This window comes from Natator depressus, chromosome 1 (genome assembly GCF_965152275.1).
Source record: "Natator depressus isolate rNatDep1 chromosome 1, rNatDep2.hap1, whole genome shotgun sequence".
NCBI classification, from domain to species: domain Eukaryota; kingdom Metazoa; phylum Chordata; order Testudines; family Cheloniidae; genus Natator; species Natator depressus.
In genome coordinates, this window is record NC_134234.1 from 211,408,216 (window position 1) to 211,435,998 (window position 27,783).

Here is a 27,783-nt window from a genome sequence, read left to right on the forward strand (position 1 = left end):
AGCTCAGCTGTTAATAGGTAGAAGGATCAGATCTCATTTACCGATCAGTGATAACTTGATGAAATCTCATGACAAAAACCATGTGGAAGATAAAAGAAAATCAGATGTGGAAGCAGAAATATTGCTTTGACCAAAGGACCTGTGATCTCCCTGTGAAGGGATCCCCAGGGTGCAGCCTGGGACCATGGGACCACTGTGCCCCCTTAACTCTCTCTAGCATGGGCTGTCTCTCACAATGCCTTGCTAGTGACCAGCAGTAAGCCCCTCCAGGTGCTGTGATCACTCAGCACAACTGCACGTTGCACCCCACACCAAGCTAGATTGCATGAATGCTCCCAGAGCCACTCATGAATCACACAGAGAAAGGCACCAGACAAATCCCCCCAGCTCCCAGCATTGTACACTAGGAATATACCGTCTTGCATTGTTCAAGGTGGGCAGTGCAAACTTATTAATTGGTTCACCACTTCAACAATGGAAAGTAGACATACACCAGCCTTTCATTAGAGCAAACCTGAGCAAATTTGTCCCACACTTCATACAAACTCACTGGTAAAGATAAACAATTAAACAAATTTATTGACTACAAAAATAGATTAAGTGATATTAAGTGATAGGCAAAGAGTCAGAGTTAGTTACCAAAAGAAATAAAATATAAGCATGCAGTCTAAACTCTCAACCCTATTAGACTGGGCAACATCTAGATTAAGCAGTTTCTCACCCCACTGGATACTGCAGTCTTTAATATACAGTTTTTTTCCTTAAACCTGGGCCAGTCTCCTCTGTTGGAGTCTTCAGTCTTCTTCTCAGTGTCTTTGTTGCTTGCAGCATAGGTGGGGACAGAAGAAAAGGCCCAGTATGTCTCCACTCTGTCTGCTTTATACCCTCAGTCCATGTGCTTGGAAAACACAAGTCCAGGCATGTCTGGGGGCACTGCTCAGTCACCAGGCAAGGTTGAGCAATTCCCCTGGTGTGGCCTCATGCAGGTGAGTCATTGAATTGTAGCTCCCTTGCTGGACAATGGTTGTTGGTGGGTTGTTTGAAACCCCACCCGGGTGTTGGTTACTTTCTTTGCTGTTGCCTCTGGGGAGCTAATGGCTGGCTGATTCCCCAACTTACAGCATGTTTTAGTGACAACCATGCAACACAACTCTCAACTTCATATGCGTTAACGATACACATATGGATAGAGAAATGACTTTCAGCAGATCATAACCTTTCCCCTGCTACCTTACAAGAGATGCTTTATATGTAAGATCACAATCATATATAAATGACGAATATGGGAGTTACAGGGCACTTCCCCAAGGTATAGAATGTCTCACCTTCCCTCTCTTAACCCAGGTGATAGAGGTGTGATTCTTCAGGCACACTCTAATACAAACGGGCCAATGGATACCATTAAAGAACAGCTACATCCAAGATCTTATGTAGTGCAGACAGACCAAAGGGACACATTTTGACATAAATGAAGGGATCTAAGAGTAATCCCAGAAAGTTCCAACACATTGACAGTCAATGGGGACTCTGGCATTTCCCAACAGACTGATCATTTATCATCAACAGACAAAGGAGAAACTGGCAAGGACAAGAGATCAACTCAGACTCTAATGAAAGGCTGATACTGATAAGCTCAGAGAGGGAGATTACATGTCCTGAAAGACTCATACAGACTTGGTTACCTTCCTGGAGAAGGAGTATTTGATGAAAGTGAGTGATAAAGACTCACTCCAGAGTGATGTGTTGGTAACCTCTCCTCTAGATAGTTGACATGCTGGGTTTATGGAAATGTACCAGATGGGTTGAGAATGTAATGTATGTGTTATTAGATAGCTCCTATATACATTTATATTAACAGCTAATTGGTGTTTTTAGGAGGGAAGATGTAGATATATGTTTGGGGAATATTATAATTTAGAGATGCTCTCTCATAAGGGACAGTATTATGAATATAGAAATTTTGAGATGTGCCCTGGAAGCAGGGGTGGAAAACAATGTAGTTATGCACAGCAGTTCAACACTGAAGCTCTCTAATTTGTTTTATTAAAAGTTTTATTCCTTTTTCATTCACTGGTTTGTTGTTTAGTGAACCCCAAGATCATTACAGGCAGGAGTCACTAAGTGGATCTGCTGAGAGGGACTGGTGGTAGGGAAGGAGACGCTAAGGAAGCCATTATTAGGACGAGGCTGGGGTTGGGGAGGAGACAGTGAGGAGGTCTGCAGTTACAGGCTGGGGCTTGGGAGGACACTCTGTTGGTGTTTAATGTCTCTTCCTGGAAATTCTTCCCAGTCTGTGACAATGCTCCGGTGCCCATTGGAACCTGCACCATGTGAGGTGAGCTGCTCTCAGGCTCCAAATAAGGCTCCACCCAAGCTGAAAATCCCTATAGAGGGAATTAAGATGCCTTATAATAACAGTACCATGAGAGTTAATAAGGAGGTTGAGTGGGTTAACTCACTCTTTTTGGTCATTCACTAAAGGCACTGAAGCTACTTTGTATTGCAAAACAGATGCACAAAGGGAAGGCTGATACCCCGGCTCATCTAACCAGACTACACAGGCCAAAGTATGCTTGGGACTAGAAGGGTTTCCCAACTATAAAACTCAGGGATTAGGACAGGAAGAGGAAAACTGTTTTGTTAGTCAGTTTTGCTGAGCCTTATCTGAGTCCCTAGACAGAGGCAGATGCAAGGGAGCTGCCTCTTTGGGACAGGACAGTGGTGGTTTACAAACATGTCTGCTGGAAAGCATTGCCTCGTATACCATCTGTTACCACCCTGGTTTCAGAAAACAAGATTCATGTACATTTTGTAAATTAAAAAAATCCACCAAGAAAGTACCCATGCTGCTGAGTTCTGTTCCAAACAGGAAACTGACCTGCAAGGCTCTGAAACTCTGATAACACTTTGCAAAAGGTCAACATCCCCTAAATTAGAATAATGCCCCCCAAACCCTGGCAGTATGGAGGGAGTGGCCATCCTGGAGCACTGGCTCTGAGCCCCAGAGCAAACTGTGTGTAAAATGAATGAAATCCAGCCCTGCAGAGGAGCCCAGAAGTTGTTCTAATACAGGTACAAAGTAGTTCAATTCTTTTATCCGGGTCAATCCCATTTCTACACCAGTATTTGTTTTTGTAAGTATGATGATGAAATACATTTATAGCCTGCAGTCACAAGAATTCAAAACAGGTATTAATCTTTGTTTAATTTCAGCAGATCAGGACTCTTTCCTAACATGATAAAAATAGGAATTTGGGGGCCACAGATCTCTGAAATAACCCTTACATTTTCTAACATCAGACCAGAAACTTTTCAGTTTGGGACAGTCATAAGCCTTGTCTACACTAGAAAGGGTTTGCCAAGTGGAGGATCTCCTAGTGGAGACCCAGCTTATACCAGCAAAAGATTTTTTTTCAGCACCCAAGTGTAAGCTATTCCATCAAACGAACTCTTTTGCTGGTATAAGCTGCGTCTACGTGATTTTGTTTTCGCCAGCATAGCTATGTCAGGTAGGAGTGTGATTTTTTTCCACACTCCTAACCACCATTAACTATACCAGCAAAACTTGTAAGTGCATATCGGGCCTTAGAAAGTATGAAAATGATTCCTGTCAGCATTTTGCTGTGAATTGTGTGTCTGGTTAGTTTGCAAGACTATCGAATAATTTTTTCATTAGTACTCCCTTTATATGAAGAAATTTATACTGTTCATAGGGCCTGACCCAAAGCCCATTGAAGTCCATGGAAAGACTCCCATTGATTTCAGTGGGCTTTGGATCATGCCAAATGTAGTTGCCATTATACACTTCCAATTTTTGGAGAAATTTGCTGGATCATATCCTGTCCCCATCTTAAGTGCAGAGCATCAATATTGCCTTGACATTCTGTATGTAAGTATGCAGTCTCCTCTGGTAACCTGGAAAAGAAAGAAACTTTACTGCCAGTCATGCAAATTATGGGCTAAAGGTAGTGTTAATGAAGGGGGAGTGGTGGAGGAGGGAGAGGAAACTGGTAGAGATAAGTGATTTCTAAATCCCTCCATATTGCTTCCAAAAATCTCAGGAATTTCAGTGGTGCTATGCACCTTGAGGGCACCGCTAAATGCTACTGAATAGGATATGGACATAACAGATGAATCCTAGCTGGCCAGGCCATGATGGAGATAGTTCATTCCTAAGCCCACATCAGGGGGTAACATTTTCCCCAATTTCTAATTTTGGCATCTAAGTGCAGTTCTATCCAGACAACTGACAACATGGGGGTCTCATGTCCATTGTCTTACCACTTTCCATAGTGAATTTTTGCAAATAAGATATTTTTCTAATTGCCAAACCTCATAGTGATGTGACACTTATCGAGCTGGGTTCTTACCATCTCAACCATCATGAGTGACAGAGTTCCTCCAGGCCAAACTAGGTCCTGGTTTACACCTGTACAACTCACTGAAGGGAACTAAGAATCTGGAGCACCTCGTTTTAAAATGTTTCAGAGTGGTAGCAGTGTTAGTCTGTATCAGCAAACACAACGAGGAGTCCTTGTGGCACCTTAGAGACTTATGCCCAAATAAATTTTAGTCTCAGTTTAAAATGGAAGCTGTCGGTGTGAGAGGGGAATCAGCCACGAGGAGTAACTCTGTCTTTTAGTTTCCATTTTAGGGAGGGATTTGAGAGTAGCAGGATAGCGGTGTGGTCAGGGAGCAGGGGTTGAGCACTAATTTTAATCTCATAAAACTGTGCTGTTGAGAATCTGTCTGATTAACCCACACAACTTCCCTCACCCCCAACACTGCCCTCACTGGGGCCTCCCTGAAGTCTTAAAGGCTTCTCTCAGTAACACAATTGCAAACTGGTGCTCCTCAAGCTTTCTCCGTCACAGCTCTGCCAATGCTCCTCGGTCTTGCCCTACAACCCCGCTGCTATTCCAGTCCTCAGTTCCCCGCACAGCTCTGCCAGTACTCCTGAGTCCTGCCCTGCAGCCCTGTCTACCCAATTCCAGTCCTAACATATGATGCGTCAAGTAGACAGCAATTGTGCCATCTTGTGTTTTGTTGGTAGGAGGTAGAGAAGTGGAGGATAGGAAGACAGCATGTTATTCTCTTCTATGTGAAAGGAGAGAAAAGTCTGAGAAGTAGATGAACTCTGATGAAAAAGAGTCATTTCACATACAAATGCCCCAGATTAATTATGAAGTAAGTAAAAGAAGGTACAGAACAGTGTACAACAGCAGTGCAAGTTCACCTGACTAGGATTTTAAAAGTTTCAATGTAGCGACAGTAGCTCTAATTTTGTCTTAATTAGTGAAGGTGTATTTTACTGTATTCCACCCTTTCCCACCTGGTGACAACAGTGATGTGGGGATTGGCTCAAATTAAGGCTCTGACAAATACAAGCACGTGCATTTCTGAGTTCAGGCCTAGGTGTCTTTGTATTAGCCTCATCTATGATACAGAGCATTCAAGAAATACACACAGAACGGAAGAGCTTCATGATGTATCAGACACTTACAGCTCATTGGAAGGTGCTGTGCCATCCTCCCCAACCCAGGCCCTGTTTGCTCCATTATAGGATAGTCCAATCCAAAAAGGAGGAAGTGTTTGCAAAGTTAGAAAATCCTGTACGGGAACCAAAACAAACAGGTGTAACCCAGCTGATGAAAACGGGGAATATTGTTGGCTGGGCTTAAGAACGCTACTATACCGAGTGCAGTTGCTCAAGGAATAGGAGCACATCCTCTGCCTTTAAGCCCTATGTTAAATTTACCTGTCTGCTGTGTCTAGTCCAGTAGGACAGGATTATATGTTCCATCCTGGTTGACAGGGGTGCAGCATTCCTTTGTGCCTCCAATAGGTTTGCAGTGTGAAGTTCAGAAATGGCATGACTGAGGGGAACCATGCGATAGGTCAGAGAGAATTCTGGGCATTTGCCCCCCCCACATCCACAATTCCCAATGACACCAGCAGGTATCCCAGAATGCACAGAAGAACATTGCCATAAGACAATGAATGTGCAGGAGGTTTTAAGAGGACACTGGGATACGAACTCACAATGCACCTTGCTTTTAGTGACATAAACATGCTTCTGAGTGGGCACAAACACTGACACATGCAGCACAGTCTGAATGCACTCCAAAATAGGTTTTGGTAGAATTGTGCTGACAAACCTTATACTGGTGTGACTTCTATGTCTAGACAAGTCTTTAGCTCCTTTGAAAACCCTAGCCTATAAGCCCTATTGTTAACTCACATCTAACATAGTCCACTAAAGCCTTTTGGTCTGTTCTGAGCTCAGAAAAGAACTGTTTTGAACAGCTTTATGTAATTCAGTTCTAGAATGTGTGTTAGGCATGAATGACTATAATTGAACCAGTGTAGCTTGCATAGTGTTCATTGGCAATCTGAGCTCTGTTGAAGATGAAGGTAGTTGCCAGCAATATGTGCACTCCCATTCTCATCTCCCCTTTCCCTTCCTACTATCAGAAGATTGCCTGGCCTTTTAACAAGGTATCATCCTGTTCCTGTTGTCAAAGTGAGACATAGGCAGAGGAAGTGGCAGCCCTTCTCAGCTGCTGTGAGATGAAGCAGTAACTGCCAGCATGGAGGCAATCTTTAATAACACCACAGGAACAGAAATGGACTTTTAAAACCAATTGTACTATTATGTTTCTAAATCTGAGTTTGACTGAATATTTTCTTAAAGTTTTCCCACTATATCAGCCTTTAAGAAATCAACCAGTTTTAATAGAAACAAACTCTGTTAAGTGATTATAAACATAGGACTGGAAGGGACCTCTTGGGTTATCAAATCCAGTTCCCTCCTACCATAGGCAACCCCCCACTCCCCACATTCATATAATCCTGTTCATCAGTGTATCACGCTCGATCTTGGATGGATGAATTCAAACTGGAACAGGTACAGAGAAGGGCTACTAGGATGATCTGAGGAATGGAAAACCTGTCTTATGAGAGGAGACTCAAAGAGCTTGGCTTGTTTAGCCTAACCAAAAGAAGGCTGAGGGGAGATATGACTGCTCTCTAGAAATATATCATAGGGATAAATTCGAGGGAGGGAGAGGAATTATTTAAGCTCAGTACCAATGTGGACACAAGAACAAATGGATATAAACTGGCATCAGGAAGTTTTGCCTTGAAATTAGATGAAGGTTTCTAACCATCAGAGGAGTGAAGTTCTGGAACAGCCTTCCAAGGGGAGCAGTGGGGGCAAAAGACATATCTGGCTTCAAGACTAAGCTTGATAAGTTTATGGAGGGGATGGTATAATGGGATAGCCTAATTTTGGCAATTAATTGATCTTTGACTATTAGCAGTAAATATGCCTGTGGAGGGTCTGGCACTGCACCCCACCCCTGCCACAAAGGGGTGGGATGCAGTGTGGGAACCTCGCCACTCCCAAGTTTCCGCACCCCTCTCTCTGTGGGTGGCCAAATGGCTTCCTTCCACACAATCACCCCTGGCCAGCAAGATAGTGCAGCTTATCGGCCAGAGTCCATGTAACTTGCCCCAAGTATCTGGGCAGTGTGGCCCAATGGCAAGGATCCATATAAATCACTGCCCGCGTTGGAGCAGTGGAACCTAATGGCCAGAGTCTATACAATCCCCCTCGCAAGCAGCCCCCTGGCAGCCGGAATCCAGGTAACTTGCCCCAAGTATCTGGGCAGTGTGGCCCAATGGCCAAAGTCCATATAAATCGCTCCCCACATTGGAGCAGTGCAGCCTAGTGACCAGAGTCTATACAATCCCCCTTCAAGTGGGGTAGTGTGGCCTAGTGGCCAGAGTCCAGGTAACTCACCCCACATGTCAGGGCGGTGTGGCCCAATGGCCAGGGTCTATATAAATCGCTCCCCATGTTGGAGCAGTGTGGCCTAATGGCCAGAGTCTATACCATCCCCCTCACAAACAGGGTAGTGCAGCCTAGCAGCCGGAGTCCATAGGATTCCCACAGTGTGGGCAGTTGGTAGTGGGACCTGGGCCCGCCCTCTCCACCAGGTCCCGACCCAGGGCCCTGGCAGGGGCATGCTCCCTTTGCCACCAGCTCAGCAGGGATCCGCCCGCAACACGCCGAGTGTCTATGCGGCTCTAATGCCATTTGCCTCTAAAGTTCCCCTGGGTCACTTCCTACCATAAATGCCAGGTTCTCCGCTTTGGGGGGTCCTACGGTCTGTTCCACTCCTGTGACGTCCTGTATCAGGGTACATCCCGGCTTGGCTGGCCTCTGGATCCTGGTGTGCAGGCTCTCCCTCCTTGGGAGCTGGCAGTGTGCCTCCTTCCCCTCCAGTGGTCAGCCCAGACTGAGCAGCTCTGCAGGCTTTTATACCCGTTCTCCAGTTGGAGCATGCCCAGCAGAGCTTCTGGGGTGGGGCTTCCTCTGCTAGGAAGGAAGGGTTCATTCCTGCGGTGCCAGTGTGTGGCCACTCTGCCCTGTCACAATGCCCAGTGGCCTGTGATGGGATGTTAGATGGGATGGGATCTGAGTTACTACAGAGAATTCTTTCTTGGGTGTCTGGCTGGTAAGTCTTGCCCACATGCTCAGGTTTAACTGATCACCATATTTGGGGTTGGGAAGGAATTTTCCCCCAGGGCAGATTGGCAGAGGCCCTGCGGGTTTTTCTCCTCCCTCTGCAGCGTGGGGCATGGGTCACTTGCTGGAGGATTCTCTGCACCTTGAAGTCTTTAAACCATGATTTGAGGACTTCAATAGCTCAGACATAGGTTAGGGGTTTGTTACAGGAGTGGGTGGGTGAGATTCTGTGGCCTGCATTGTGCAGGAGATCAGACTAGATGATCATAATGGCCCCTTCTGACCTTAAAGTCTATGATTCTATGATCTTAAAACCAGTTAAGTTATTTGCGCCCCACTCCCACTGGGAGGCTGTTCTAGAACCTCACTCCTTTGATCGTTAGAAACCTAATTTCCAGGCTAAATTTATTTCCAGACACTTTATACCCATTTGTTTATGCCCTTGACAATATTTATTCTCTTAATTAGTGACTTGTTCACAAATCAATTTTGATTTCTGTCGATCTATTCGAAGTTCATAAGTATATGCAAAATATTTTCACAAGTATTTCTTATCTTGTGGTTTAGTTCAAAAACTGTTGTCAGAGCAGTTGTTCAGCTAATTCAGTGTCTTGTCCATGACAGCGACCAGGTCCAGATGCTTCAGAGATTGGTGCAAGAAGCCTCTTACTAGAAAAACCTGCCTATAGGGAGAATTGCTTCCTAACCCCACCAGGTAATGCAGGATTTATGCCCTGAAGCATGATGTTTTTTAATCCTTCCAAAATATATTCCCAATTAGTTTCCTTATGTAATGTCTCTGTGGATGTTCTCATTATCCATGTATAAATCTAATCCTTTTTTGACTCCTCCACTATGGATGGTCTTGGCTCATTGGATTTGACTGAATCCAGATTTAGTTGTTTTAAATGTGCCTGGACATGACCAAAATGTTCACTTTGAAGATTTCATTTCCTAATATCTTTCAGCCTTCAAATAGTCTGGTTAAATGTTGAAGTTCACACCTCGAGGTAGCTGAGCTGAGCTGTGGTCACTGTTTTTTACAGCCGCTGGCTTTCTCCTAGGCATAGGGTAGAGATTAGCAGCTTCCGTTTCACTGTTAAAGCTATTTGCAATAGGCAATAAATATCAAGATTCAAGTTACCATTTTAAGTGTTCTGTTCCAGTAAACAAATGTTTAGATTCTGTGCGAAACAGAAGAAGCTGTGAGAAGAGCCTAAAATTTCAGGTGTTATTGTTTTTGTGTCTGCTACTCTTTTTTCAGCAAGGACTATGAAGTGTATATAGTGTAATGAGCCAGCCAGCTCTCAGAAGACATCTTCCCCGCAGGACTGAGCCAAAGATCCAGGAATGACCCAAAGGCCATCACAATGACCTAAGTGAGTTCATAGCTAATAGGGGATCTGGTTACCCTGAGGGCCTTCACAGGATTGATCCCAGCGGACATTCAGTCATTTTAGAGCCTAGCAGCTGCTCTGGGAAAGGACCCTCCCTTGCTTTACTTTAAAGTTTGGCCCACAAGTCCCTAAGGCCCTGGAAGAGCTAGAGGCAGGAAAGGACAGGAGACTGCTGCTTGCAGGAAGCAATAGCAAATATCCCAGGAAACGTGCTGTCAGGAGATGAAGAGTGTGGGCTGCAGAAGCCAGAGGAAGCTGCGACAAGGTTGCAGGAGAGGGGAGGACTAGGAGTCTCAGCAAGGAGAGGAAAAGAAAGGTGGATCCAGAAATTAAGCCTGAGTCAGGAAGGAAAACTGCGCTGGGGAGAGTTTGCAGGGAGAGGAGGAGATTGGCACTGCAGCCAGCAGGAACCACAGCAGGAGGTGTAGCTAGCTCAAAGTTTGCTGACTCAGGCATTTCCACTTCTTGTCCCAGGTGAAACTAAGAAATGCAAAAATTAAACACAAAGTCAAACCAATTTTTATGAACCTATGTAAAACATTTGTTTTAGATCAACTCTGGGTGAAAATTCATATGTGTATCGTTTGTCCTGGGCCCAGTTTCAGTGATGTTGTTTTCATGATGCTTTGTCCCTGGGATCTGGAAATTCACTCCTCCATGGATTCTACAGACTCTAACCAATATCAGGAAAAATGCAGGGCCAAATTCTGCTCTCAGTCATAATGTAAATAAGGAGTAACTTCACTGAGATAGGTGGAGATACTGATTTGCACTGGTGTAAATGAGGGCAGAATTTTGCCCATTGTTTCTCCCTCCAGAAAGATTCTCTAAATCTCCAGGATAAAACTTTTCTCTAGGCCTCCCTGTGCATGCTATGTCTGATTTGACTTCTCTCTCTCTTTAGATTGTGAGCACCTCGGGGCAGGACTTATACTCCACTGTGTACACTGTCAGCACTTATTAAATCATCATCATCTATCACTGCCCCTAATCCAGATGTGAACTGCTGTTTTGCATTTTCTTGCACATTCTCAGAGCTCGGAGGTGTAGCAGAGACCACAATCCATACCGCTAGAGATCCAAAAATGTCATCAATGGAAGGCTTCATCCAAAGTTCTTCTTGTGTCTTTCCCATTCTAAGGGCTGTATACAGAGAAGGCTGGATTCCTGACTTGATGAAATGTCACTCATAGACAGCACATCCCAGAATCTACCCATTCAGCCAAGCTAAATGCTGTTTCCATCTTCTCACTTTCCACGTTTGACTGCCAAATAGGAATGAAGGTGCTTATGGGGTTGAAGATGCTGAAGCCACAAGTTCTGATGCTGATGATGCTGATGCTCATTCCGCCAGTGCTGCTGGTAGTGGTGAGTCCTATTTGGACCCCAGCCCAAATACCATTGAAGTCAGTGGGAATCTTTTTGTTGACGTCTACGGCCATTGGAGAGTAAACATGAAAGGTCCCATCCATTGGCTAAAGCCAGAAGGGTATGTGCTTGGACTTCAGTTGAGTATTTGTTCTGACAGTTACTGAGCTTCAGAATTTAAGTAACGCCAAGTTGTTTTTGAAGTTAAAACAGGTGTTGTCGGTGCTGGTTCAATCATCTGAGGAAGAAAATCTCTTTGTTCTCAGTGCTTTTGCACGAGGGCCCTGCCTCTCTAATCAACAACATGAGCGCTTCCTGTGCGGTTTCAGCCAGAAATTTGCAGAACAAATAATTATCCCTCTCTTGACCGGTTCTGTTCCACTTATAACAGGACACTCAAACAGTGAGATCACACTGCCCATCTCTCTTCCTGTGGACAAAGACAAGGGAAGTACAGGATTTAAAGTCATAGTCCAGGACTTCAGACCCAAGCTGTGGACCCTCCAGCACAAACAAAGGTAATACCAGCTTTTTTGCAGGGATTTTCCTTTTCACTAAGGTAATTGCTATAGATTACCTCTTGTGTGTGTTTGTACATTTTTTATTTCCTTGGATAAAGTTTAATACAAACTGCATTGGGAAGTCTTTCAATTGTAGTCTAGTATTCATTTAATGTCCGAGGTGGCATTTTCCCTCCCTTATGGATGGAGGCTAGCTAGTATCAACCAGCGCTGGACAAAGCTCTTGGAAAGATGACCAAGTATTGTGAGGTGATCAGGTCAATGGGAGTTGAGAGTGCTCAGCACAGTGCAGAATTGTACTCTGTAGTACTGATACAGCGATGTACAATGCATGGGTGGACTGCAGAACCCTCACACAGCCAAGCTGAATTTAATGGTGCTCCATGTGAGCATAGAGGTCCACCCGTGCATTGCACATTGTAGGATAAGCCCCTATAGATTTTGTGTTTTCTTTTGTTTTGAACATTTGTAAATATAATTAAAACTTCAAAATGTAAAATTTTAACCTTCTTTATAGTTGACTGGAAAATGGGAAAGGGGGAAATGTGTAGGAAAGTTTAGAGAGAAAAAGAGTTTCCTTCCCTGTAGTCCATACAGTCTAATTAGAGAACACACAGGAGGAAAAGAGGGAAGTGTTCATATGAGATGTTTCTTCTTTGCCTTTATTCCTTTCCTGTATACTATTTATTTCTAAGATTTTTCTATCTATTTCTACATTTTCAATGTGTTTGTAAGCCGTGACTATTTGCCTGGTTTTGTTCTCTGTTCCCCCTTGCCTACTTTTTTTAATAGATTGCTCTTTTCCCCTGGCAGCTTCTTTTTTTCCTTTCCTTTCTTTTTTCTTTTAATTTTAATCCTACCTCACAAACCATAGAGAACAATCTTATCTTGGCCAGAGGATTGGACTAGGGGTAATATTTTCAAAAGTCCCTAAGGACCAGATTTAAAAAAGTATTTAGACATCTAAAGATGCAGATAGTTGCCCAATGGGATTTTGAAGGCACCTAAGTCCCACGGGAATTAGGTGCTCAGGTGCTTGTCAAAATCTGATTAGGTTCCCATTTTCAAAGTGACTTGGGTACTTAGGAACCTAAATCTCATTGATTTTCAATGCCAAAGTCACTTTTGAAAATGTTACCCTAAATGAATTACAATTAGATTGTGGTCTGTTACACCTCAAATGTCTATGAGTCTATGATTTGCTGAACTCTAGCATGGCCATGAAATGTGCATTAAATCAAATTCTAAAAGATTACAGAACTGTGAATACTTGTGATTGGATCCTGTGAGGTGCTGAATGCCCCTTAATCTACTCTTTAATGCCTATGAAGCCAGCAGGAGTTCAAAGAGATCTGCAGTTCATCGGACTGGCTATTAAAGCTGCAATTATATACAATGGAAAACTGGGGATACAGATTTTTGTTTCATACCCTCCAGCTCGTGCCTCTTAGGGACTAGGTCCAAAGGATCTCTGTAAATCATTCTGCATTATTATTCTTTAATGAAATATAGAAAGGAGAGATGGAAAACACAAAGACAGGAAGAACTGTACTCTACAGTCTACTTTACAAGGCTTTGTCCAGTCCAGTTTTAAATTACTCAGGTTTTAACTGACTCAAGCCACATTCTAACAGGGCTCGCCATGCTACAGGGGAACACTTTGATATTCAGCATTCATTTTCCCTTTACTCAATTTCTTCCCATTACTGCTAATAATACCTAAGAAAATGCTAGACAATTTCTCTTCAGCTTTCTTGCATTCACCCTTCAAATACTTGTTATATGAAGGGACATAGAAATTTTCACACTGGATCAGACTAGTTCTAGCCCAGTATCCAGCCCCTGACAATGGCTAGCACCAGATGCTTCCCAATGCCATTTTTAAACCCTCACATTAGTCATATGTGGAATAATCTGCCCCAACACTAGGCTTCATTCTGAGTTCTAACGGAGGTTGGCTTAAACACTGATTCATGAGGTTTAATATCCCTTCCCTAATTTTTGTTGTACGCAGTGTTGTAGCCATATGAAAGCTTGTCTCTCTCACCAACAGAAGTTGGTCCAGTAAAAGGTATTATGTCCCCTGCCAGGACTCTCTAAAATTGTTGTTGCCATTAATTACAATTCTGGATATTCTGATATCCATATAAATGTCACTTTATGAATCCTTATAAGTTCTTGGCCTCAGTGACTTCCTGTGCAGTTAGTTCCAAAGTTTATTTACATAGTATGTGAAAAAGTATTTACTTTTATCCGTTTGGAATTTCCCACCTTTTGATTTGATTGAATGTCCCTTCACAGAGACTGAGAGAACAGAATTTCCTGCTCTACCTTCTCTAGATTATTTATTACTTTATATACTGTTATCATGGTCCTTCTTCTCCATCTTCTTTCTAAGATAAATAATCCCAGTCTTTTCAATCTGTCTTCATATGTGGGTTTTCCCATTACCTTGATCATTCTTGTTATTTTTTTGTAAACTCCGCCGAGTTTCGCAATGGCCTTTTTGGAGATGGGATGACCAGTGCTTCACACAGTATCTAGAAGAGGCCAGGCCAGTGATTTATATAAAGACAAACTATTTTTGTATAATTCTCTATCCTATTACTTATTCATCTTAACATTTTGTTTGCTTTTTTGACCGCAGCTGCACACAGAGCAGAGGTTTTAATTAATTTGTCTACAGTGAGGTCTGGGTCCCTTTCCTGAATTGATACACTAATTTAGACCTCTGTAAGGTGTACAAGTTGTTTAAATTTTCCCTTCCAATGTGTATTACATTGCATTTATTGACATTGAATTTCATTTTCAAGCATGTTGCCCATTTTCCTAGCTTGTTTAGGTCTCTCTGAAGTTCCTCACAATCCTCTCTGGTCATAGAATCATAGAATATCAGGGTTGGAAGGGACCTCAGGAGGTCATCTAGTCCAACCTCCTGCTCAAAGCAGGACTGATCCCCGACTAAATCATCCCAGCCAGGGCTTTGTCAAGCCTGACCTTAAAAACTTCTAGGGAAGAAGATTCCACCACCTCCCTAGGTAACGCATTCCAGCGTTTCACCACCCTCCTAGTGAAAAAGTTTTTCCTAATATCCAACCTAAATCTCCCCCACTGCAACTTGAGACCATACTCCTTGTTCTGTCATCTGCTACCACTGAGAACAGTCTAGAGCCATCGTCTTTGGAACCCCCTTTCAGGTAGTTGAAAGCAGCTATCAAATCCCCCCTCATTCTTCTCTTCTGAAGACTAAACATCCCCCGTTCCCTCAGCCTCTCCTCATAAGTCATGTGTTCCAGTCCCCTAATCATTTTTGTTGCCCTCCGCTGGACTCTTTCCAATTTTTTCACATCCTTCTTGTAGTGTGGGGCCCAAAACTGGACACAGTACTCCAGATGAGGCCTCACCAATGTCGAATAGAGGGGAACGATCATGTCCCTCGATCTGCTGGCAATGCCCCTACTTATACATCCCAAAATGCCATTGGCCTTCTTGGCAACAAGGGCACACTGTTGACTCATATCCAACTTCTCGTCTACTGTAACCCCTAGGTCCTTTTCTGCAGAACTGCTGCCGAGCCATTCGGTCCCTAGTCTGTAGCTGTGCATTGGGTTCTTCCGTCCTAAGTGCAGGACTCTGCACTTGTCCTTGTTGAACCTAATCAGATTTCTTTTGGCCCAATCCTCCAATTTGTCTAGGTCCCTCTGTATCCTATCCCTACCCTCCAGCGTATCTACCACTCCTCCCAGTTTAGTGTCAGTTTAGTGGTCCTGATTGACCTAAATAACATTGTGCCATTTGCAGATTTTGCTGCCCACTATTTGGGCCAAGTTCTCACCTATCAATTTTAATACAAATCTGCCCTTTTGGTGATTGATGTGAAGCCCCATAATTGAGTTAATAATAGAAACTGAATTGCAGCTGTGACTAGGAAGGGACTGCATCGTTCCATTATATTTACATTATTTTTTATAAATACAGGCAATTACCAGCATCAGAAGAAGGAGATTTATCTATTTATCGGTGTGGCTGCTCTATTCTTCACATTTTCTTATGCAACCCTCATCACCATATATCTCAGTACCTTTCAGTAGCTCACTAAGGGAGGTGACTAACATCTGTCACATACAGTTTGTTCTTTTCTTCTCCTCTGGCCTAGGGGAAATTGTGTGAACAGTGTAGTTTGGAGTGTGTGTGGGGGGGTTGTTTTCCTTTAAACTAAATTATATGTACTCTATGTTATATGTTTATGCTATCGAAGGCAAAGTCTGAGAAGTGTGCCTTGCACTTGGAGCAGAAGGTGATGTTTGTGGTGGTTCTTAGTTCCTGTGGAAGTTTGCTCCTGAGAAAGTTCTGTCTCCTGTACAGACCAGCTTTGTCCTTGTGGTACAAAGTACCATTGTGCCAAAGAAGTGGAGTTGTTGGTCCCATGGCCCGATCCTGGAGCTTCAGGCAATCTTAGGAATCTGAGCACCATGAAGATAGGGACTAAGACCTTTAATTTGACCTGGCGTTCTACAGGGAGCCGGTACAGTGAGTGGAGAACTGGTGTGAGGTGCTTGCGGCAGCCTGTGTTGTTGAGGAGACATGCTGTATCATTCTGCAGTAGTTGGAGTGTCCTGTGGCTGATGGCTTCGTGTCCAGTAAAAAGCATTGCTAGCCCAGCCAGGAGGTGACAAAAGTGTGTATATGTGAGGCCAAATCACCACCCACCGGGATGAGACGGAGTGGCCTAGCCAGCCATAAAAGCTAGAATATGTTTCTTGTGGCCTTTGCTATGTGGGAGTTAAGTGTCCATGAGGTACACAGGAGCACTCATACTGAGCCACTGAGCAGGTTGTCCTGTTACATTGCTCCTGTTCATGCTGATGCTCTTATTGGCTCTAACAGGCCATTTCACTGTAGGACAAATCCCAATGGTCATCTCAGTTCACTAACTCCACCTCTGGAATTTCTATCCCATAACCCACCAGAAATGAGTGAGCAGTCAGTGACCTTTGTGGATCTCAGATTTCATACTCCTGCAGAGCAGAAGAGAAAACAAAGACCAAAGCATGCCAGGGTCACAGGTACTGTATATTTATAATCTCCTGAATCTATGTCTAACATTATGCTTTTAGCCCTACTCAAATCTCCTTCTTGAACTTTGTCCCAGAAACCCTAACATTATATAGCAAGAATCTGTGTTAGTTTTACTGACATTTGAGAAAAAATTCTATATTGTTAGTTTTGTGCCAGTTTGTGTCGTATGAAGGTGCCCCCAGAAATGCATAGTTTTCCAGGTATGGGAAGAAGGTGGCTTTGTGCCTACAAAGCGCTGGAACGTAGCAATTTGATTATGAAGTAATAAATCCTTACGTCACAGGATGGTATTCGCCCTTTAAGAGGGAAGAGGCTAGTACACCTGTGATTGGTCAGCTGACCCCCAGGTGGGCTATCAGAGAAGGCACCTGGGTGGATTGCTCTGTGAGGAAATATTTTCCATCTTGAGTGCCCTGTTTGGGTTTTCCATAACTTCCATTGCCCTGAGGCCTCACCATGGAATCTTTCTGCCAGTCAGCAAAGCTCTGGAGCCATCACTCATGAGAAAGGTCTCTTGTACCTGAGGATAACCATTGACACGGTTCCAAACTTAACTACATAAATGACCCTCCCTCCTGCTCTTCCTTGTGGGCGCCTACCTGAGATTTTAGGCTTTCCAGCTGTCACATCTCGCCCTCAGACTGGGAGTTATGCTTGCAGTCCCTCTGCACTTGACTGCAATTTCCCAGCAGGTCTCATCAGGGACCAGCGCCTGCAGTTAACTCTTTCTTTAAGGGCTATAAGAGTGTATTCCAGTTACCAACCAACCTTCACAAAGCAAACTGCATTTATTCTTCGGGCAAAAGCATTAAAGAGAAAACATATTTAAAAAATAATAAACCTGAATACATGCTAAAAGCTTACCTGAGGTCACCCTGAGCTCCAACACAGGGCTCTGGTAGGTGTCAATCTTCAGACCCCCACAACTGGGTTTGCCCATTTGCTCCCAAGTTCATGTCAGCATTTAAGATCAGAAACCATACCCCAACTGGATAGTGCAACTGTTGCTTTATACTGCTCTGGCCTTTGATCTCCAGTTTCCAAGAACAGGTAAATCCCAGTCAATGGCCCACTCCTCCGGGTGTAGCTTCAAAAAGGTGTTTTTGTTGTTGTTGCATAACCAGCATTGTGGAATTTGCATGAACCCCTCCCCAAAGATTCCCCAGGAAATCTACTTAACACCTATTGTCCCAAAAGTCCATACCTGTCTGGCACATTTCATTATAGTTAGTTGGACTCCTTATACTTGCCAGTCAGATGATTCAACCTGAATCTCTTGGCTTTTCTCCAGAATAGCTTCTAGATAGGCCAGAGTTCTAGTTGCTGCAAGCTAAGGCATCAGCTTACTAGTGCCCTGCAAGGTTTCTTGTAATAAGTATGTTATTTGCAAGCCTCATAAGAAACAGAAATATTTTTAAAATAGTTTATCTATAGTTTGCAGATAGCAGAAAATAATAAGAAACTAATATGCTTTCTGTTAATCCGCAAAATCTAACAGCTACAGCCTGCCTTGGGCCAAATCCTGATGTACTTACTCAATTTTTCTCAGTTCTTACTAGGCCACTACTGCAGGGAACATTTTTTTCAGGGTCAGTTTCTAATTCCTTTCCTAATGGGGAGTAATATTTTACCCCACAGCATAAGGTACGACTCAACATGAGTAAGGATCGCAGAATCTGGTCCTCAGAGAAGTCAGCCGCTTTCTCTGCTCATCACTTATCTGAGAACAAGCTTCAATTAAAAAAATAAAAGGTTTTCTATTTGAAATCATTCAGTGCATGGTTTATGTTCCAACCTTTGAGTTGGTTGTTAACTATTTGCAGTGGCTACTGCTTCAAGAATTCACTGTTCATACTTCACTATTTGAGCTATGTGATTTGTCACCTAAGTCACATGTATTGTTTCTGCTTCCTAATTGGATGACTCTGATAAAGGTAAAATTGGAAATCTGACAAAAATTTTGAACAATGTGTGTAATTAAGCAGTGGAACAGATGACAAAGGAAAGTGACAATTCTCCACCATTTGGAGTTTTTAAATGGATATTGACTCTCTTTCTAAAAGATATGACCTCGTTCAACCATAAGTTATTGGTTTTGGAAACAGGAATTACTGGTGAGGTTCTATGGCCTGTGTTACATTATGCAAGAACTCAGACCAGATGCTCATAATGTTGCCTTCTAGCCTTAACATCTATGAAGTTATGTTCCCACCTACTGTAATGACAATTTCATAGAGCTGTCTTTCCATCCTTACAACCTACCATAAATCAGCGAGAAGGAAATGGCCTACTCGGATCTGGAGTTTCACACTCCTTCAAAGTAGAAGAGGCAGCAAAATATTATGCACTGTAAGCCGCTGGCTTCTTACGTTCTTTTATCAAAGTGTTCATAGTCAAACATCTGGCTCCTGGTGTAGCCACTGTCCATGGCCTCATATTTCAGAAACAAGAAAATTAGAATTTTGTCCACTGTGGCAGGAAATGGCACGTTAATGGGCCAAGGCCTGGGCAGAAATTGGGATGTGACAGCTCTGGCCTTCACCAGGAACAACTGTTTTCTCCAAGTCATCTCAATTCATGCCAGATTTATTGAGCACACATTCAATAGCTATTATTATTGGACTGGTTTAGCTCCTGTCAAGGTTCCTCCCCCACTCTGAACTCTAGGGTACAGATGTGGGGACCTGCATGAAAACCTCCTAAGCTTACTTTTACAGCTTAGGTTAAAACTTCCCCAAGGTACAAATTAATTTTATCCTTTGTCCTTGGAATATCCACTGCCACCACCAAACTCTAACTGGGTTTACTGGGAAACGTAGTTTGGACACGTCTTTCCCCCCAAAATCCTCCCAACCCTTGCACCCCACTTCCTGGGAAAGGTTTGGTAAAAATCCTCACCAATTTGCATAGGTGACCACAGACCCAAACCCTTGGATTTGAGAACAATGAAAAAAGCATTCAGTTTTCTTACAAGAAGACTTTTAATAGAAATAGAAGTAAATAGAGGTAAAGGAATCACCTCTGTAAAATCAGGGTGGTAGATACCTTACAGGGTAATTAGATTCAAAACATAGAGAATCCCTCTAGGCAAAACCTCAAGTTACAAAAAAGACACACAGACAGAAATAGTCATTCTATTCAGCACAGTTCTTTTCTCAGCCATTTAAAGAAATCATAATCTAACATATACGTAGCTAGATTACTTACTAAAAGTTCTAAGACTCCATTCCTGTTCTATCCCCGGCAAAAGCAGCATACCGACAGACACAGACCCCTTTGTTTCTCTCTCTCCTCCCAGCTTTTGAAAGTATCTTGTCTCCTCATTGGTCATTTTGGTCAGGTGCCAGCGAGGTTACCTTTAGCTTCTTAACCCTTTACAGGTGAGAGGATTTTTCCTCTGGCCAGGAGGGATTTTAAAGGGGTTTACCCTTCCCTTTATATTTATGACAGCTCCAATGGTGAGTTCTGGCTTTGGTAGACTGGTGTGGCGGAGAGCTCTGATCTGATCCCAGAGTCTCAGGAGAGGGGCACATTCTAGCCATGTTTGCTTTCATTTTCTCTCTCTTATTTCTGTTAGAATCTCCTCCATCTTCACAGTGGTTCCTTACAGTGATTCTGGGGCTCCTCTGCCTGGCTTTGGTAGTAACTGCAAGGGTTTGGGGTGCCTTGGGTAAGTATTTGCCAAGAAGGCAACAAAACACGATCTGAACCATTATAATGTTTAGAAGAGCTTTGAGTGATGTGTGTAAATGTATGTGAGAAACACTGTCATAGTTTGCATTGCTTTGTAAAAACAACTTTCATTTGGTATTCAGAGCCTGTTGCCTGCCGAGCTGTGATTTGAATTCTACCTGTAAAACATGTGAGAAGCTGAGATACCTTTAAGAGTATGTCTACACAGCATTTTGGAGAAAGCAGGAGCAAGCCTTCAAGCCAAGGTCAACAGACTCAGGCTAGCGGGGCTTCTACTAATGCTCTACAAATAGCTGTATAGACAGCACTTTGAAGTTACGTTTTGTGGTGCAACTCCAGCTCTGAAGCCTAGGGATCCCAAGAATCCTTCTCAGTTAAGACTAAAGTTGATTTGAAACTCTGACTACAGTTTAAATGTGGTTAGAAATGGCATCATGACTAGGACTGGGTGAATTTTTTTTCAGTGAATATTTTATTAGCCAAAAAAAAAAGCATTTTTTCATGCACTGAAACTATTCGTGAATTTGGGTAGAATTCAATGAATACTTTTGGCCAAAAAATTGATTTTTTATTTAAGAAAAGGAAATGGTTTGTTTCAGTGATTTCAGAATAAAAAGCTTGAAAAATACCTCAAAACAAAACTCGAGGAAGAACTGAAAAAAACATGTGTTGGAATGGAAAACAGCCCTAAAAGGAAATTAAAAGACTCTCCCCTCCCTTTTTCTTGATTTTTTTTTCATTTCATTCCATATAGATCTGAAATTAATTTTGTTGTTTTGGGGTTTTGTTCCAGGAGAAAAACTGGAAAATATCAGTTCGGGTTCAAAATTAACCAATTTTTGTTCCAGATTTTTCATCTGCAAACCAAAAAAATAATTTTTCATTCAGCTCTAATCATGATACAGAGCGTGGCTCCATATTTCTTGCTTCTGAATGGTTTCATGATCTTTAAAGTTTGCTCAGTTTACCAGGCCAAAAGGGAATGGGGCCTGATTTTGTTCTTACTTACATCAGTGTAAATCATGAGAATTATGAGGCCAGAAAGTTAAAAAAATAAAGGACATTTTGACAAAAACATCTTTGGTACATATTCTGTTAATCAGATTTCAAGCCCATAGAGATTGTTTGGTAAATAATAAAGCAGTTTTACCAATTCCTTAATTACTTTAACATCAGAATTAAACTGAAAACTCCACATTGTGTAAATCTCATAAGAACATAAGAACAGCCATACTGGGTCAGACTAAAGGTCCATTTAGCCCAGTATCCTGTCTTCCAACAGGTTTCAGAGTAGCAGCCGTGTTAGTCTGTATCCACAAAAAGAAAAGGAGTACTTGTGGCACCTTAGAGACTAACCCATTTATTTGAGCATAAGCTTTCGTGAGCTACAGCTCACTTCATCGGATGTATTCAGTGGAAAATACAGTGGGGATATTTATATACACAGAGACCACAAAACAATGGGTGTTACCATACACACTGTAACGAGAGTGATCAGGTAAGCTGAGCTATTACCAGCAGGACAGCGGGGGGGGGGAAAAACCTTTTGTAGTGATAATCAAGGTGGGCCATTTCCAGCAGTTGACAAGAACATCTGAGGAACAGCCGGAGGAGGGGGGGGGAATAAACATGGGGAAATAGTTTTACTTTGTGTAATGACCCATCCACTCCCAGTCTCTATTCAAGCCTAAGTTAATTGTATCCAGTTTGCAAATTAATTCCAATTCAGCAGTCTCTCGTTGGAGTCTGTTTTTGAAATTTTTTTGTTGAAGAATTGCCACTTTTAGGTCTGTAATCGAGTGACCAAAGAGATTGAAGTGTTCTCCGACTGGTTTTTGAATGTTATAATTCTTGATGTCTGATTTGTGTCCATTTATTCTTTCACGTAGAGACTGTCCAGTTTGGCTGTCTGTAAGCAAGGTAACTTCTGGGTACTCTTCTGGCTCGGTCAATCTGTTTCTTCACTTCAGCAGGTGGGTATTGTAGTTGTAAGAACGCTTGATAGAGACAACTACAGTACCCACCTGCTGAAGTGAAGAAACAGATTGACAGAGCCAGAAGAGTACCCGGAAGTTCCTACTACAGGAGAGGTCCAACAAAGAAAATAACAGAACGCCACTAGCCATCACCTTCAGCCCCCAACTAAAACCTCTTCAGTGCATCATCAAGGATCTACAACCTTTCCTGAAGGACGACCCATCACTCTCACAGATCTTGGGAGACAGGCCAGTCCTTGCTTACAGAGAGCCCCCCAACCTGAAGCAAATACTCACCAGCAACCACACACCACACAACAGAACCACTAACCCAGGAACCTATCCTTGCAACAAAGCCCGTTGCCAACTGTGTCCACATATCTATTCAGGGGACACCATCATAGGGCCTAATCACATCAGCTACACTATCAGAGGCTCGTTCACCTGCACATCTACCAATGTGATATATGCCATCATGTGCCAGCAAAGCCCCTTTGCCATGTACATTGGCCAAACTGGACAGTCTCTACATAAAAGAATAAATGGACACAAATCAGACGTCAAGAATTATAACATTCAAAAACCAGTCGGAGAACACTTCAATCTCTTTGGTCACTCGATTACAGACCTAAAAGTGGCAATTCTTCAACAAAAAAACTTCAAAAACAGACTCCAACGAGAGACTGCTGAATTGGAATTAATTTGCAAACTGGATACAATTAACTTAGGCTTGAATAAAGCCTGGGAGTGGATGGGTCATTACACAAAGTAAAACTATTTCCCCATATTTATTCCCCCCACCCCCTCGGCTGTTCCTCAGACGTTCTTGTCAACTGCTGGAAATGGCCCACCTTGATTATCACTACAAAAGGTTTCCCCCCCCGGCTCTGCTGCTGGTAATACGTCAGCTTACCTGATCACTCTCGTTACAGTGTGTATGATAACACCCATTGTTTCATGTTCTCTGTGTATATAAATCTCCCCACTGTATTTTCCACTGAATGCATCCGATGAAGTGAGCTGTAGCTCAAGAAAGCGAATGCTTAAATAAATTGGTTAGTCTCTAAGGTGCCACAAATCCTCCTTTTCTTTTTGTCTTCCAACAGTGGCCAATGTCACATGCCACAGAGGGAATGAACAGAACAGGTAATCATCAAGTGATCCATCCCCCGTCGCCCATTCCCAGCTTCTGGCAAACAGACTAGTGACACCATCCCTGCCTTTTTTGTTGCCCTTTTATGAACCTTGTCCAATTCCAGTATATCTTTTTTTAAGATGCGGCGACCACATCTGCATGCAACATTCAAGATGTGGGTGTACCATGGATTTATATAGAGGCAACATGATATTTTCTGTCCTATTATCTATCCCTTTCTTAATCATTCCCAGCATTCTGTTCGCTTTTTTGACTGCCGCTGCACATTGAGTGGATGTTTTCAGAGAACTATCCACAATGAATCCAAGATCTCTTTCTTGAGTGGTAACAGCTATTTTTAGACCCTATCATTTTATATATATAGTTGGGATTATTGGTCCCCCCTGTGTGCTAATCCACAGAGAATATGAGTTGTTACAGCCCATGGTGACTGACATTTCTGTCTTTGGGTATGTCTGTGCTATGGAGACTGTACCAGCATAGTTATATTGCTGTAGCTATGTCAGCATCACCCCAAAGTGTAGACGTGATCTACTCTGATGGAAGGAGTTTTTCCATTGGAATAGGAACACCACCTCCCCACATGATGGTAGCTACACAGCATTCTTCCATTTACATAGCTGTATCTGTGCTGGGGGTTAGGTCGGCATAGCTATGTCAGTTAGGCATGTTTTTTCACACTCCTAGCCGATGTAGCTATGTTGACCTATCTTTCTAGTATAGACCAAGCATTTACCTGAAGCTATATCCGCTCATGCTTTTGGCTCAGAAGGTCTCCAGTTCAATGCCCAGTGTGTAAGCCATGATGACAACTGTCACAATTGCTGTTAGCATCCTTATAATGCAAAAGGCAAATGATTTATATAAGTGTATTTCATTTTGTTTTAACTGATTTCTTGGGATGTGGATTTAAGTTCTCCAGGCTTCCCATCAAGTGAGAAGACAGAATGAGGAACTTATCCAGAAACTGGCTATTCTGAAAAACTTCACTCAATTGCAGGAAACTCTGACAAACTGCATGCAGCAAAGAGACGAACTCCAAGCCAATAACACAGAGCTCTCAAATGTTCTGAATAAGAAAGGTATCGATCAGAGCTCACTCTTCCGTTATATCCTTTATGGTAATATTGTTGCTTAATCAGAATTCAGCTCTCCTTGTCCTCATTAACAAAAAAGGGTACTTCTGTCCCTGTGCACACAGTGTACAAGGGCCTCATCTAAGTATTAATTACATGGAAAGCCACAAAGAAATCTGAGCAACAATATGGTGTCCTTAATAGTGGACATAATCAGTGATCCCTGGCTCACTAGCTTCAAAGTAGAGAAACCTGGGCAGCTCCTTCCCAGCTTACATCTCTCAATGGTACAAGGGAAAGACACTGATAAACAGAGGGATTTTGACAAATGCAACAGACAAATAGGCTGCTGCATAGAGAGACTCTCCTGCACTTCCCTCCCACAGCATTGACACTGTGCTAGCTTGGTTATCAGGTTTTCATCCTAGTCAACATCATCATCATTGCCATCGTGAGGACTGCTCCCTCTCTCCACTAGTGCTCTCATTACCTTTCTTGTTCATTGTGATCTGAATGGAACTGGATGGGAAACAGGTTTCCTGTCCCATGAGCACTTTTGAGAATTCAAAATTTTCCTCTTTCATGTTGGGATAAAACCGAGACCTTTCAAAGTTTTCCGTGAAAAAAACAGAGAAGCCCCAGAGCAGGCGATAGCCTGGTGTTGAGGGATGAGGGAGAACCAGGGTTAAGTCCTTGCTCTGCCTGAATCAGAAAAGGGCCTTGACCCAAGTATCCCATATCCCAGGTTATTTTGGGGGCACCAACATCAGCTTCATCCTAGCTGGCAAGACAAACACTACATTCCCCGTGAGAAATATACACACTAGCGAATACATGGTGACATTCAGTATCAAACTGCGTCGCACCCATCAATGCAGAACTATAACGGGTCTATATTGCTCTCTTTTTCCAGTAGATAAATGCAGCTCTTGCCCTGAGGGCTGGATACAGCATAGAGGGAAGTGTTACCATTTTACTAATGAAAGGAGCTCCTGGCAGAAGAGTAAAAAATACTGCTCGTCTCACATGTCTAGACTGCTGAGGATAGAGAACAAGGAAGAACTGGTAGGGAATTTACCCTTTGCCTTATTTTCCTATATTTTCCAAACTACACCTGCCCAATATCTATCTGGTGGGGAAGTGGGATATGGGTATAAAATGAAAAATAACACTGGCAGGGTAAATGACTTTCTAAACTGTTTGTGTTGTATTCAGAACTGTGTCCCCAAGGGAGACTGGGCAGATTTGGGGCACCAGAGAAGGAGTGAATGTAAATTTTATCACTGACTTCAAGAGTGATTAAAGAGAGTGTGATGTCCTAGCCTAGGGATTAGTGCTCTGCATAATATGAGGAAGGGACAGAGTCCATTCCTAGGGTCTGAGTCTCCTCTCACTCCATCGTGAATCACGACTTCCTCCATTGAAGTCAATGAAATGAAACCCATCTGAAAATAAAATCAAGCTTTGTCTCTCTTTAACAGAGGCTGGATATGCTGTTGGGTTAGTACTTGTGCTGCTTGGGAAGAGAACTCCTCATGTCTCATTAGTGATACCCCTGGCTGATGAGACAATTGTGTTGACTTGTTCTCCAGGGTATCCTATCAGTTCTTCTCAGCCAGGACGGTAGCTGTGATGCTTCCCGTGAGGGACAGGCACAAAAAGTTCCATAAAATCTATGGCTGACTTTTCTGGAAAAAATGGAGTGTGATTGGCCCATGTATGGGCATTACAACACACTGGTCCCGACTGGGACACATCAACCTCATTCTCATCCCTGGTATCCATACGCCTACCATGTAAATGATTTAGTCTTGTTCCCAAACAGGATTTCATAAACAGACAGGCGTGTTTTCACTGGATTGGACTATTCCGTAAGGGAGCTGCTACAAGCTGGATGTGGGAGGATGGCACAGCTCATTCCACTCACCTGTAAGTCTCTGGCAGATCTAGAAGTTGTTCACTTGTGTTTTACATCCTTGTGCATTTCTTATAGAATTTGCACTCTGGCATTGCTACTGAACTTGTAGAATTATTGTGTATTTTTTACAGTTACAAATTCTCACAGGAAGGAGTGGTGCTGTTTGACTTTTTTAAATCTAAATGAATAAACATAATAAAACAATTGTACAACATTAACAGTGGTAGCTGTAACTCTGTCAGAACTACATATGAATATAGACATTCACAGATATTCTAAATGGGATATTTCAAAGTTGAAACATTGATAAGGGTGATGCCACCATTACACTTAAGGAGGAAAGGAAGAGACTACCGTCCTACCCCTGAACATTAAATTGTACAACAACTGCAGTAAATTTAAAAGAAGAGGCCACCTCAGCTAAATTAACAATCTCGAGCCAAAAACATTCCAAATCACAAAGAAATGCTTTTCATAGCTCAGCTTGCAGGACATGTTATTCTGAGAAGTGAAATTAATAGGTAAGGCAAGTTAACCCCAATATTTAGGCAGCCAAATGCAATGACACTGTTTGTGATTTTACAAAAATGGCATGGCTGAGTGTTAAATGTAGCTTTCCGCCCCAGGTTCCAAGTAAAGAAGAAAGAGCCTGGAGAGTCCTGTGTACTTCTGAATGCAGGAGAAGCCACCTCCTATAACTGTACACAACAATATCGCTGTATTTGTGAGAAGAGAGCTGCTTAGCTGAAGCCTGCTGAACAACACGGGAGGATCACAGCATCCATGAGACAAGTACCCAGGGATGTTCCAAAGACAAAGAGAAATCACAACCCCTTCAATTTGCTGTGTTACCCTTCAGACTGAGGGGCTGCAGTTTCAGGTGATAAAACACACAGCAGACTGTCAAGAAGCAGGGCAGACACCCCAAACTGGAATCTTCTCCAGCCAACCAGCCCACTCCCACCATACTGAATGACTGTCATTCCCATCTGGGTTGATAAGAGTTGATTTCAGAGGCCATTAGTGTAAATATTAATAAATACTTTGTAAAAAATATAGTGTTGTT

General features: G+C 42.8%; 1 protein-coding gene across 1 annotated transcript; it reads left to right on the forward strand.

Moving 5' to 3' along the window:
- The first annotated feature begins 16,791 nt into the window (after positions 1-16,791).
- LOC141984845 (C-type lectin domain family 9 member A-like) lies at positions 16,792-27,461 on the forward strand. The gene is given in 8 exon segments (XM_074948278.1): positions 16,792-16,885; positions 19,164-19,237; positions 19,761-19,782; positions 20,476-20,568; positions 24,638-24,805; positions 25,713-25,864; positions 26,625-26,728; positions 27,344-27,461. Coding segments are annotated over 8 exon segments (825 nt in total).
- The last annotated feature ends 322 nt before the right edge of the window (positions 27,462-27,783 follow it).